This window comes from Onychostoma macrolepis, chromosome 01 (assembly GCF_012432095.1).
Source record: "Onychostoma macrolepis isolate SWU-2019 chromosome 01, ASM1243209v1, whole genome shotgun sequence".
Classification (NCBI taxonomy): domain Eukaryota; kingdom Metazoa; phylum Chordata; class Actinopteri; order Cypriniformes; family Cyprinidae; genus Onychostoma; species Onychostoma macrolepis.
In genome coordinates, this window is record NC_081155.1 from 30,594,771 (window position 1) to 30,610,064 (window position 15,294).

Consider the following 15,294-nt stretch of genomic DNA (forward strand, 5'->3'; position numbering starts at 1 on the left):
GATATCAGCTTTCAGATCTAGGAAAACCAAAAAAAAAAAAAAAAAGGCTTATGGCCCACTAACCTTGTGTAATGCTGGTGCTAGAACAGGGACCAGAAAACCATTATGAATGTAGCCAACCAGCTGGTCTCTGATGGAAGGATGGGCCACCTACACACAAAGCAAAGCTAAAATTAAAAGAATTCACGCTATTTTTACTTCCTTTCATCTACCGGGCATATAGAGATAAGGATACTACAATAATGTTTATTTATATCTCAACCTTTGCCTCCTGACATGTTTTGTCTCCTGAAGAATGTTTGCAAAACAAGCAGAGGACGTTTGTATGTGATTGTAAAATGATACATTGTTTGCCATAAACCAGGGGTGTCCAATCTTTTTTCTGGAGGGACACTGTCCAGCAGAATTTAGCTATAAGCCAATTAAGGTCTTCAGGATCACCAGAAACATCCTGGCAGGTGTACAGGAGCTAAACTCTTTAAGAAAGTGGCCCTCTAGGAGCTGGACTGGACACCTCTTGCTATAGATAAAGCACAAGTGCAGTAGAAATGAAGCAGCACTAGCACACACCTGTATGACAGCATTGCAGAACTCCAAGGAGTTAAGAAATTGCACAAGAGCAGGCAGCTGCTGCCAGTCCTCACGGTGCAGACAGTGCCACTCTTCACTGGGTACATCCAACTTAGTAGGCAGAGATGAGTAAAGCCCACTCAGACCTGTAGCCAAAACCTTCATCAAAAACAAAAATAAATAAACAAACCAATTAATTCAAAATACACTTGTGAACACTTCAGTAAAGACAACCATTATGTAATAGTACAACAATCTTTAGCTGCATGCTTCCTGGCTTCATTCAGTGGCTGATGAATGTTAGGTCAGAAAGGGCTGAGAGTGCATGTGAGGCTGAGAATCAGACTCTATTGAAGCTGAGGGTGATGTCATCTTAGTAAGAAAGGTACTCATCCATGGTGTAACAGATTATGCAATTATCTCTAATGACTTTACATAAGCACATACTGTGCTGCTGGATGCCCTGACAGGGCCCACGGTGGCACATATTTGAAAGGAAAATTTGATAATATTCAGAAACAATCCATGCATTCACTAAAGATTTAACCAGTTTAACTGTCCTGTTGGCTTCACTGACTGTGAATTTCATTGCCATTTCATAAACAGCCAGATAAGATTACTCAAAAGTGTTATTCGTGCTCATTATAACTGGAGGCTATAAATGTCATATTTCTTCAGGGTTTGCTAGTTCATATAATGATGATGATGTACAGAAGTTGTACAATCAATTCCTGTTTTGTTTGTTTTTAGTTTGTTCTGTCCCATTTAACATAATTTGGCCCAAGTTAATGAGCCGTCTTTATGGATTTTAAAATTTCAGCCAATATCAATAAGTTGCAAATTTTTTTTTGTTGTTGTTTTTTAGTTTTATGGGAGAAGAGCAAAAAATGGCCAGTTATAAAAATGTATAATAGTTTGTCTAAAAAGTTAAAAATAAAACACTACAAAAACTAAAACCAACAGTTTTACATGTTCACAACATCCATATTCATTTTGGGATTTACTAAAGATTATATTTAAGTGTTATTAAATGTTTTTTTTTTTTTTTTTTTTTTTAATTAACTTCATTAAAGCACAGTATGATGGCAAAGTAACCTAAATGTAAAATTAGGGTTAATAGGCATGCACAATTAAATATCCAAGTCAAATAGAAATTCCTTTTTATGCACTCAACACTTCAGAAAGCACCATGATCCATAAAGACTATTTAATTAGATGGTAATTTAGGCAATGCACAGCAATAAAGTAAGCCCAATGCAGCAGGAACCTTGGTAATTGTAACTTTTGGACAGAAAAAAAAAAGAGGAAGATAAATAGAAAAAGAGTATAAATAAAAGAGGAAGATATACTTCAATAGACTCATACCGGACAGAAATAGGTGTTCTCTGCGATGTGTTTGGCCACAACATGGTTCTCAGCAGAAAGAGCCATAATAAGCAGAAGCGCATCTCTGGCCTGCTGGCCGACTGACCCTTCCCTGTGTATGAAGGGGATGAGTAGAGAGAAGATGAGGAAATTAGCAGCTCCTTGGTCCTCACTCGTATGGAAAAAAAGCTCCAGGACGGATGGGTCTTTAGCCAGAACACAGCACAGCTGGTTCAGGAGCAGCACAAGCTCTGTCTCCACAGCAGAGGAGCTTGGACCCGATGGGGAGCCGGAGCAGGACGACAGGAGCATCATCAAAGGCTTGAGCACTGGTTTATGATGAAGTAATGGCTGTCTGGCTTGTCCAATCAGCATTTCATACATCTTCAGTTGTTCTAATTTCATATCATCTGTAAACTCTCGCCTCAGGCTCCAGATAAACAGTCTCTCCAACACGTTCTCCATCACCACAAACTCCAGAATGGGCCCCATGGCTCCATTTTGACCACACTCCTCCTCCATAAGGAGGAAGAGCATGTGCTCTACATAGTTCTGCACAGCGCTGGCCTCATCGCCAGGGACTGGACCGAAACGGAAGCTGCCGAGTCCTCCACCCCCGCCAAGACCATGACCATGACCTCCACCATTACTGCGCAATGGGTCATGCTTCTCTAGAATCTTCACCACCTGAGAAAATGTCAAGAGATCAGAAGTCAATCACACTGGAAAGAATAGCCAAAGGGATTATATCACACTATAGCAAAAAGTTCTCTTTACAGTATGGTCACTAAAATGACTTCAAAAAATGTATAATACAAATATAAAAATAAAAGATAAAAACAAATGTAAAAAAATAAAATAAATTAAGAGGAATATATATATATATATATATATATATATATATATATATATATATATATATATATATATATATATATATATATATATACACACACACATATACATACTGGAATATTGCAATGTAGCAGGAAGACATATAATCTATTTCATGCAAATTAGTAGCTGAATCAACTGCAACAATGAGGCCTCTGTCCTGGAGCTGATCTATTCCATCATGACAAAACTCCCAGTCAGGTGTGTCAAACTGAGATTGTGTTATTAACAGAGCAAAGGAATAACTTGAAAGCTCCAGGAAGAGGAAGTGCAAGCAAGGCCAAATGGCATATTGCTCTTAACAATGTACCATTCATCAATGCAAATTAAGCAGGAAGGGTTGAAAGAGTGAAAGTGTTAACGGCATCTCAGATCATTCGAATATTGTAGTACTACTTTGGATTAGTTAACAACAATAATACTAGTTTACTTTCAGAAAACTACCCTAATTTCTGTCTTTAGAGTTTATCTAATAGCCTGAACTCATCTTCTGTACCCAAACAATGCCTCTATGTTCTGGAGCATTCTGCTGAATCAACAGAAGAGGTCCAAAGCCTTATTCACAGTGTAACACCAATGGGATAGTCTGTTCTAGGGCCAGCTCAGGATTTTAAATGCTTACAAAACGTACCATTTTAAATTTACTTATATGAATTTTTATAGAAACATAATATTTTATCATATATATAATATGCAAATATATTTAAATTTGTAATTGCTTTATTTTATTTAATCATAAAGCTTTATATAAAATAAACATCACATGTAATAAACAGAAAATAACCCTACTCATATAATATTTGATTTGTACACCTGAGGTGGAACAACACTTTTTGAAAGTTAATCTTTTCACTGAAAAACTAATTCATTTGTGGATGAGAAAAAAAAAAACTGTATATCAACAAAAAATTCTCATGTAATTATACACCTAAAGCAAAAGTATCAAGCAGGTAGTAACAGACTATGATAATGCTATTGTACTCTGCATTTTTTTGCTTAGCAAAGTATTTTAAGAAATATGTAATTCACCACAATGAGCATCATAAAAGTTTTTCTATTTTGCCAACAGTAGTATCATGCATACTTTAAACAGTAGAGAAATGGCATTTAAAAACAGCACATGAGGAAAGAAGACAATAGGAAAAATACTACGTACCTGTGCCCAGTGGTTTTTGAACACGATCATGCATGTTTCAGGGTCCACTCCTTTCAGGAGCAGTGACTGGCCACCTTGAGTCCCATTGGCAACCATGGATGTCATTGTTGTGCTCTCACTGCAGGACTAAACCATCATGAGTGGTGGCGTGGATGCCAAATTCAACCAAACATGAATAACTGGCCGGTAGCATTAGACACTGACAACCTGCATATAAACACAGAAAAGACTGATTTAAAAAAAAAAGTATTTAAAAATGAAGTCTAAATAAATCTGAACTGAAAAGCATATAGTATATGTATTTAAAAGTGTATATATATATATATATATATATAAATAATATTCTGTGAGAAGAAATACTGGCACAGCACAAACCAAGCACTAACAATAACATCAGAGAACAGTTAAGTTGTGGTCTGTTTTAAATGTGCATCACTATTTCAGTGGCTGTCCTGGCAACAGCACTGTGTCATCTTTAGAAAATCAAAGCCTTTCAAGCGGGATTTGCTGCTATAATGTGGCTGCCTAAACATAATGCAAAAGAATGAACTCAGCTGCCATAACTTAAAGATGCTAATTAACAGCATGTGGATGTGAGCTTTGTGTGTTATGCAATAGCATACAGTACATGTTGCGTCTTATGTAATGCTTCCTAAAATAAAGAAATGTAGCAGTACTGCATAGCTTGCTCTCTACTGTATATGCAGAGCTATTTTTATCAAATCAATGAAGAGATCCACAGCCTTAAGCATTAAGATCACAGCTATTGGCTTAAACTAAATGTGTGTGCAAGCACCAGTGATTATAGATGGATACAAAGATACTCTCCGTCTCCTCTCAAAAATGTGTATAAGCTAGTAAAAGGAGTATAAACTATAGTTTCTGTGGTGTGTTTAGTCTAAAGGATGAGCAAAGACAACAGCAATGGCATTCTCCACAATCCATGTGGTCTGAAGGCTTACATTATCTGCGCGTTTAAAAAAAGTCACTTTGCGGACTGCATTGTAAAAATCATAAAAATTATGCAAAAACAAAAAAAATATACATATGTGTTTTGGATATATTTTTGCACGCTAGGCATTCTCTTAAATGTCATGAGATGCATGTTGGGATGCCGTTTAAACAGTATTCAAAGGTTCCTCATGTAGGCTTTTTCTATCATTCACTGAAGCCTTTAGATGAACATTTGATTTGAGGTTGACCAGTATTGTTTTGTATCGATCAAAACCATTATTTTTATGCAGATACATTTTTTACAGTTTTTCTACAATAAATAAATGCTATAAATAAAATACTAATAAACTACTATACTATAAATAAAAAAATAAAATAATAACACTACAATAGAAACATAACACAACATGCAAATTTTATTTTCATTATTCTTTATCTTAACAATAATAATGGTCAAAAGGTTTTAAGAGGTGTTCTCCATCTCAGCTTTAGCATGTATAAATCTCTACAACCAAGACCCTAAATTAGTATTTTCTATTGTGCTACACCAACCCTACACCTAAACCTACCCCTCACAGGAAACTTTCTGCATTTTTAGATTTTCAAAAAAACTTCATTCTGTATGATTTATAAGTTTGTTTCCTCATGGGCCCTCAAAAAATTTCCCCACAAGGTCAAAATTTACTGGTATCACTATCCTTGTGGGGACATATGTTCCCCATAACATGATAAATACCAGGTACACACACACACACACACACACCAACAACTGAATTTGCCATGTGAACCTTTACATAATACTGAACAGCCAATCAGTAGGCAGAAACTATTAACCACGCCTGAATTTAGAGCGAATCATAGCAGAAAGCTCAGTTTGAAACACAAATGTGACAAAAAATAGAGATACATATGTTTTTGGTTACACGTGGGGGGCTGTCCACTCTCATTAAAACACAGAAATCCAGAGGAAAAACAGTCAGAATGGATTTTGAATTTCCTACATACCTCATCCAGACTACTGCCGAAAGCTGCTGCTGGAGAAACGGTTTTTCGTATAGAAGAAAACATTCGCATTTTCAGAGGGCTCAGGAGCTCTTCAGAGACATGTAGATTGAAATCTTGTCAACGTGGGTTCTGAAAAAAAGGAACATGGCCAGGAAATGACTAGATGGATCAGAGCAGTGACAAAGAGGTTTAGAATGGAACTGCAGAAGAGCGGGAATGAGAATGAGGAAGACACGAGAAGAGGAGGTGGGAATTCAGAAACACAGGGGGAGAAGGGGATAGAGAAAACTTCTGTGTAGTGAAAACCTACAAGTGAAACTGCAAAAAATCTTAAAGCGACTCTATAACCCCATTCAATAAATAGACAGACACACAGAGCATGATCCCATGAGCCAATGCAGCTAAAGGAGTTGTGGTTAAACTGCTGCAAATATATTTTTCCCTGAAGGAGACCTTTGTCAAGACCAGTCCTGCAAATATAAATATATATATATTTAAATGTGTGTGTATATATATATATATATACACACACACACAAACATATAAAAAAAAAAAACATACATTTATAAATATAAAATGTATACATTTACGATATCAGAAAATATTTATTTGAAATAAAAGCTGTCGTTTTGAACTTAGAATAGAAAGTTCAAACTGACTGCATTTATTTTAAAATCAAAAAAATGTATACTAATTTCCACAACATTAACTGATGCTTGAGCACCAAATCAGCATATCACAATGATTTCTGAAGAATCATGTGACACTGAAGACTGCTGCTTAAAATTCAGCTTTTCCCATCACAAGAATAAATGAGAAATTTAAAATATATTTCAAAATACATTTCAACAGTTATTTTAAATTGTAATAATATACAGTTTATATTGCATTTTTGATCAAATAAATGAAAATCTGGTAAGCATAACAGACCTAAAGAACTGACTAAATTTATTTAATTATATATAGCCACTTTTTATATAGCCACTCAATTATATAAAGTCACCCAGACTGTGTCAACACAGAAGGCTATTTTGTAATCATTCAATAAATAAAAAGTTATAAAAAATAATAGGAAGATTTAAAAAATCTAGTCATACAAAAACTAAAATTGAATTTCTACCCAAGAATAAGGTGTCATTAAAAATTTGCCTGGTTCAGGGTTGCAAAGGGGTGCAAAATCTCCGCTAAATTTCTGAAAACTTTCCCAAATTTTTGGAAACGTTCCAGGACTTTTTGGAAACTTTCTGCTCCTTTGCAACCCTAGCCAGGTTATGTATAAAGCTGTAGATCATTATCATGAGGTTATGATGCCTTGAAAGTTTCCTTACATGAAGCCTTCAAACAAAACCACTGTCAGTTGAATCATTGATTGGGTAGCAAGGCAGCTGTCTTGGGTTTCGGACACATACTGCAGCTGTGCAAAATTGCACAAACAATATATCAGTGTGCATCCATGACTGGTGGACAAGTGCATTTACTGTTAAGCATATGAACCTGGCAATTCAGAAAAATTACGAAAATTACTTTTACCGAGCGATCCAGTTGACTAGACACTAAAAAAAAAAAAAACACATTCAACATCTGAATGCTGTGAGTAAAAGTACATATTTTAACATTATTTAATGTATTGCAACAAAGGCAGCATCCTTGCCAGGTCTCACAGTAATGCCTGGACTCAAAACCATCTGAGGAGGTCCAGATGAAATGCGCTCACAGGAAATGGGCAGGGTAAGTGTTCTGTTATCAGAAAAACGTGACCCAAATTACGCATACGCTCATTAATCAGTGTGAGAGGGGTGGACAGAGAAAGCTTCTGGAGAGGAAACTACACTGGATTCTTGATCTTGTTCTACTTCTTCAAAGAGATCAGTGGAGATACTGGGACAAATCTGGGACAGGGCCTTTCTACAGATATTAGGGAAATGACTTTCCTGACTGAGAAGCACAGATGTCTCATCTTAGTAATGTGGGTGCATGAGAATGAAGTCACTCATGAGCACACTGGATCTGTGTTTACCTCAGAGTAACCACACTTATCCAATTAAGCTCATTTAGTTAATTATGTTAATTCGATACTTACCGCTTTCCGAGAAATTACAAACCTCAGCAAGAATATTTAAGGTAAACATATCATTTAAAAAGACAGTCTCACAACTCCATTATGGCCCGTTTAGAACTGAGAAGCTGATTTTTATCCGAGCACCAATGCTTGTCACATCATATAAAAAGGGCCTGAAATGACGTCACCCTTTAAATGTCATGTCACAACATTGAAAAACAGGTTCCATGTGTTTGTAGTCACACCAAAACTCACAGGGCCTCATAAGAGCACCTGTTCACATACTGTACATAAAAAAAAAACCAAACAGTTTCCAAAGTTTAACAACTGAGAAAAGGTAGAGTTTCCTTTCTTTTTTTACAAGGTCATTACTTTAGAAAGTAATGTGATACTGGTCAGGGCTGGACTATTTGCTTGGAGTCCCTTTGTGACTGACTCCTCTTTGAGAAAGGGTTGGGTTTCACGCCCTGCAAGCCAAAGGGAGTGTCCTTGGAGCTTTTCATGCTGAAACATGGCTAGCAAGTCAGTCCCACCCTATCACAGGGCTGTCATAACTTGTGTTGGAAATTTTTCTCTGTAGAGTCATCCACTAGCACTTGCCCAGCACATTCCACACCATATGTCCGACTGCCATATGTCAGATCAGTAGCTCAGAACTTTCATTTGAAGCAAGGTTGAAATGAGGTCAGTTAATTTATTTTTTTATTTTTTTACAGAAAAATTCATTATGGACTCTTTAAAGTCATTACATTTTGACTTCATGATTAAAAAATTAAGTGAAATAAGAAAGCGTACTGGGTAAAAATCTATAAAACTATACTTTAGAATTCTATACTATAAACCGTGTATAAAAGTATAGTTAAGTGTAGAAAAACACTAAACAACTGAATTTATTTTTTTAAAATGCTACAAGCAAATTAAGCATTACAAAATTATTAATGTACAGCATAAAAAAAATGGTTATTCATTGAGATTTGCTAGAGATTACATTTAACAATTAGTGTTTTTAAAGATTAAATTAAATGAGTGTTAGATGATGGCAAATGTAGTTAAATAAAAAGAGGTAAATGAGTAAGTATAATTAAATATTCAAAATCCAATAATACCATCATTATTAAATCCACTATGGCCCGATAACCAGTATGGTACCAATACATTGTGAATCCCTATAAAATGGAAATACAATCCACCTTAAATAAAGCATTTTTTTTTTCATTTTTTTTTTTTAATAGCATTTTTACAAACAAGGATATTTAGCTCACTTCTGGCTCACTTGTCTATTCAAAGATTTACTGATCTACCACAATAATGTCTTTGAGTTATCTTCATTTCTCAGAAAATATTGAACTTAGTTAATTAGCATATTGTGTAATTCATTCACTAAAAAAAAAAAAAAAAAAAATTATATATATATATATATATATATTTAAATTGACACTAACTCTAGTCATGAAAAAATATATATACATAAAAATTATGAATGATTGCATTACCAATAGACAGTAACATGTGGTTTTTGATCTCCTAGCTTATGACTTTCATGATGGAAACACATGGCCCTTGCTCTCTCTCTCTCTCTCACACACACACACACACACACACACACACACACAAGCAAGCAGGCACGTACACATGAAGGACACCCAAGCAAATCAAAGCAGGCATGTTTGTCATGATCAAGCACTGTCTGAAGACACACAAGGGGAATTTACTGGGAGTTCTGGTGCCCATGGTGACTAGGTGACGTGAGGGCTATAACAGTGACAGAGTCTACTGAAAAATTTACAACAGATGCAAAGAGGAGATGCCTACGGCATAGAGTACTGGACCTGGTCTCAATTTATGACCTAATGGTGAACATACACATGAAAAAAAATGTTGTTACATCTGTCCCTGGCAATGCATTAAGATCTTCAAATGAATGGTTTTGATATTTATGCCAAAAGGCAGAAGATAGCCAGAACCCTTATCATAATTTTATGGCCTGTGACGTTATACGCCTCTTCAGTAATGCTGAAGTTTTACTGTACGCACGTGAGATGCAAACGTGCAGTATGTTTACACTATACACCCAGTTCCCTACCCAGCGTTCAAAGCACCTGATCTGCAAAAATATTAACACACCACTTGTCTCCATCCTGATTGGTGAAACTGCACACGCCTAGAGGTAACTTGGGACCAGTAACTATAGAGACATTCGCAATCCTAATGGTGGTACTTACAAACAGGGAAGCGTGTTGGGAAAACAACGGGTTTACATAATGCAAGAACCTATGCAAATATGGTATGCCTGCAAGTTTCCATACCAAAACATGGTTTGTGTTTATATTATGTTTACGAAGTTTGTCCACACTTACAAGCAGTAAAACATGTTCTTGAGAAACTGAACATCTATGACACAAAAGAAGGCAATCCTTCCCACAGAAGTAAGCTTTCTAAAGGGAGAGGGTTTTATGGAGCTGCCTGTTACACTGAGATAAAGCAAAACTATGGTGGCCTCATTAAGGCAAACAAAGGAACAGAAGTCAGGTGTTTGCCTTCCGCAAAACAAAGCGAAAGGCTTTGTGTGAGAAATACTGAAGGCTTTTTGCACTGCAACTAAAAGCAGTTTTATGCTAAAAAGCAAAAAAACAAACAAAACAAGAGGCAAAACCAAGCAAACAGGTGTTAACAAGTGTTAAGTTAACAGGACTACAGGACAAAGTAGAGAGGGCACAAAGCCTACTCTTAGCATCACACTTAAAAAAAAAAAAAAAAAAAACAACATCAGTAGGCCTATCATGCCAATACTGCAGCAACAAAACACTATTACAGTTCAGGTTTTGTTCATAATGAATACATAATATGTTTATTTAATATTTGAAAATGCCTAAGGATAACAATCCTGCCATAAACACTGCCTGTTATGCCAGGATTTCAGCATTCTACACTCTTAAAAATAAAGGTGCTTCATGATGCCATAGAAGAACCTTTTTGTCTAAATGGTTCCATAAAGGACCTTCAACATCCAAAGAACCTTTCTGTTTCATCACAAAAGGTTCTTTGTGGCAAAGAAGGTTCTTCAGAATCAGATTATAAAAAGGTAAGAAATAGATGGTTCTTTAAAGAACCTTTGACTGAATGATTGTTTGTGGAACCAAAAATGGTTCTTCTATGGCATCGCTGTGAAGAACCTTTTAAAGCACCTTTATTTTTAAAGAGTGTATAACATTGATGGCTTGCTAGCATTTCATATGTAGCCTACCAACTGAGAAAAGGCTGTTTGTTTTGGTTTCAAAGGGGAAGGACAAACAAAATGAGAGCGATCCGAAAAAATGATAGAAAGAGAGAGAATGTTTGCACACAGAAAGCCCTCATGACATGATTTGTCTCACAAAGCAAGAGAGATGCACGCTTGCTGCAATTACATGAGTCAGATCAAATGCAGAGATGAGAGACACACCGAATGCTTTTTGAAGTCTGAACGCTCTTTTCAGTCCCATTGAGACATTTTTTCATGTAAGCATTCAGCACCACTCTTTCACCAGGAGTCTCAGATGATTCAGTGCGAGTAAACAAGATTTATGAATAGAACATAATAAACCAGAAATGAATGAAATAACTAAAGGCAGGGATTAAAAAAAAATAAAAATTTTTACACTACATTGTGACAATTCATAGTTCAACTGATGTCATAATCAGTCACTATTGCCATAGCATTCCCTACTGAGTCTAATATCACAGCTATGCAGTCCTCAAGGCTAGAGTGAGTGAGTGAGTGAGTGAGTGAGTGTGTGAGTGTGAGTGTGTGTGTGTGTGTGTGTGTGTGTGTGTGTGTGTGTGTGTGTGTGAGTGTGAGTGTGAGTGTTAATCCTCAGCACAAGACAAGGCTGAACCAGGCTAGGGCAAGCCAAGGGTTGGAGCTACAGCTGGAATTGTCTACTGAAGTTTAGACACAAATTAAACCTGTTAATCTGTTTTCTGTTAATCTGTAAATATTATACAATATCAACCTGAAGTGTTTCTTCTTTCAAAAACCAGACAATCCACTATATTCAGCCAGGGTTACTAAGAAAATTATTATGATATATGGAACAAATCTGAAACCTAGAATAAACAAAACATCTGAAAACAAGTAGTAGCACTAAAATTACTAAATGGAAATGAAAAAAAGTGAATAAAAACTAAAACGGAGCTCAAACTAAAATAAACACCTAAACAGAATAATTTGTGCACATACTATAACAAAATGACAAAAAAATTAAACTAATCTGAAAATAAAAACAAGAAATAAAGAAAATTTAAATGATCAATTAAATCTATAATAGTATAAATAATACTAAAATTACATAATTCATCTTGGCAGCTGCTGGAACACATCATGGACAAGCTTTGGAATGATATGCATGACAGACACTTGTACGTGACAATCTTTTTCCACTTGTTTGTACTTGGTAAAAACATACAGCTACAAAGTCACATTACATCACAAGTGCAACCAGAAACTAAGGTGTGTGACTTCTCTCACCTGTTGCGAAGAATAATATCACAACGAGGGACTCTCATACACACGCCAACTCTCTACAGAGCACCATTCGCAGAGCTCTCCTGCTTTCACTTTCTCAGCGTCTCCCACTGTTGTCATATATCTATTGGTTTCCATGTCCGTTTCTTCATCCTTATTTCTGCTAAGCTCCTCTTTCTTGAGATGGTCCTCACTGCAGAACACAACATCCAGGAGGTGTGGTTGGATCTAGATCCAACTCATCCCACCTTACATTTACCTAAACCTACCCATCTCCACCCCCTGTTCCATAAACCCACCCATCCCCACCCCTAAACCCACCCGTCTCCACCCCTGATCCCTAAACCCACCCGTCCCCACCCCTAAACCCACCCATCTCCACCCCTAAACCTACCCATCTCCACCCCCTGTTCCATAAACCCACCCATCCCCACCCCTAAACCCACCCGTCTCCACCCCTGATCCCTAAACCCACCCGTCCCCACCCCTAAACCCACCCATCTCCACCCCTAAACCTACCAATCTCCACCCCCTAGATGTGGATCCAACCCAGCTCCCTGGATCTTTGTTCTGCAGTGAGTGTCTACCGTTTTTCTTTCCTATCCACACCACTGTTTGCACTTTCTTGGCTGTCTGATTATCAGTCAGTGTGTAAACATTTGAATTTACAACCAATTCTTGAGGCATAACTTGCTCAAAGTACCAATCCCAGCATTTAAAATGCGTTACACTTTAAATAAAAGCGATCCATGGTTAAAATATAATAGATGTGATTCCTTGTAAACGTGATCCCATAAAGGTAACATAATACACAATCGAATCTGAACACTGAATAAACACTTAAAACTCAGTGCATCAGTTTAAGTCTGAAAACTATAGGCCTAGATTCCTATTATCGTTGGGGAACAAAACTACCATTTTCTAAAAGCATTGCTTCATTTTTCATGTTATGTCAACAAAGAAGAAGCTAAAGAAGTTGTTTCAGTAAACTACACAGGATCGTTAGAATAGACGAGTGGGCGTATAAACAACAAAGTAGTTTATTAACTATGTAGTTAGTTATGTAAATAACACGGATTTTGTTTCATGGCTCCATCTTGAGTTGTCTGTTTTTCCAGACAACCTAGAACAACCCGTTTACGTTCAAGCTGGAATAAAAACAATTTAGCCCACACAACTCCACTTTTAAGCAGCAAAACATAACCCGTTATATGCTAAAAAAAAAAAAATCTAAATCAAAACATATAAAAATAAAAAAGCAACAACTTGGGCAGTATTGTTAAATAACACATACTTAGCCTTTAATGTCCAAACGCTTTTTTCTTCCACACCTGACAAAACTTCGCCTCAGCAGCTCTGTTTCCCTGTGTCATATTCCACTGGCGTTAAACCGATCATAATCCAGTCTCTTTATCGTTTTCATAATGATAGCTCAGTGCAGCTCGCGGCGACAGTTCTGTTGTTTATCAGATGATCTTCACACTTTAAAAGACCCAGAGATCTCTGACGCCACCGCTCTCGCTCGGTCACCTGAGCGTGGATTAGAAAGGTGAGCTCGATCACAAGCCCCGCCCCTGCTCTCTATACCCGACCCGTGATTGGCTGCTGCTTGGGCACTTGTTCATGTAATTTTTTTATCGTGTGTGTTATACAGTTAGACTATTCAAGGTACTCGCACGATCATAGTCCAATAGAAAAGAGCTACTTGTTATTAAGTGTCCATAAACTATTCCATTTTAGATAAGAGTTTACAATAATTGAAAACAGGCCTTCTGTTGTTAGTAAATATAAAAACTCGCCACAAGAATAAAAATAATTAACAGTAGATTCTAATGTATTGTTGTTCTAACGCACTTATTTGAAAAGGCTATTATAAATACATATAATATTCGATTATGTCTTTAAATGTTGATTAAACAAATTTGGGACTCATAAAGTGCTCTAAGGGTGCTTTAGTGTTCAATGGGTTCAGTGTGGCTGTGTAGACTACCGAAAATGAGAGTACATTTATTTTTTCTTTCCTTTGGTGCGCCCCCACCATAGATCCCCGCTCCTGTCCAGTTAGTGGCGGTAATGGACCAAAAACCAACTGTAATATATCTCAGAAGAAGAGCACTTGTCTTCTGAATTCTGAAGGAATCCATACTAAAAACGCCCGTGTTTTAAAAAGCCAAAAGCACTCAGTGATGGGAGAAACGAATCTTTTCGAAACTGAATTATTAGACTAATTACTTCGCAAAATGACTCACTTTTAGGAACTGGTTTTGGACGCGCTCGAAACACCACACGCTCGTGACACCTGCTGGTCAAAACGTAAATGGCACGAGAACACAGCCCAAGAGAAGCCCTAAAAAGTGGCTTTACAGAAATCAGACTTTATGGATATACAATGAAAAAAGGTATCTAAAACTCTGAATTTAGAACATGTAAAATTCAATAAAAGAAGATAAATTATGCATTGATTGAACAAAAGAAAAAAAAAAGGAAAATCGTTATTGTAACAGGGTTTGAAAAGTTGTGATATCTGTGGTGTGGTGTCAAGAATTGTATTATACCTAGCCTAAAAAAAATGCAGGCTGCATTGTAAACACTATAAATGTAATATAAACAGCAGAACAATGCACAAGGCCTATAGTGCAGTCTTGAGCAGTTGTGCTGTAAAGTTGAATAGTTCCTGGCTATTCTGGTCACAAGTCGAACAGTGATATTACAACTGACTGATGGGTGAGGTGTAATTTCTGTGATAACTAGGTCAGAAAGTGTGGACAGGACGTTGTGGTGGTCCAG

The 15,294-nt window shown here is 36.6% G+C and overlaps 1 protein-coding gene across 2 annotated transcripts in view; it reads right to left on the reverse strand.

Moving 5' to 3' along the window:
- The window catches only part of fhip1aa (FHF complex subunit HOOK interacting protein 1Aa), a 30,899-nt gene that overhangs the window by 12,224 nt on the left and 3,381 nt on the right, over positions 1-15,294 (reverse strand). The window contains exons 1-6 of one of the 2 annotated variants that reach the window (XM_058770146.1): positions 13,802-14,036; positions 5,945-6,073; positions 3,986-4,192; positions 1,936-2,622; positions 571-729; positions 64-150 (exon numbers count right to left, since the gene is read on the reverse strand). In XM_058770146.1, coding sequence (XP_058626129.1) covers positions 64-150; positions 571-729; positions 1,936-2,622; positions 3,986-4,090 — 1,038 coding nt within the window. In that variant the 5' untranslated portion in view covers positions 4,091-4,192; positions 5,945-6,073; positions 13,802-14,036. Of the gene's footprint in view, positions 1-63; positions 151-570; positions 730-1,935; positions 2,623-3,985; positions 4,193-5,944; positions 6,074-13,801; positions 14,037-15,294 lie in introns of those variants that run through there. The other variant, XM_058770155.1, reaches the window with a different exon arrangement.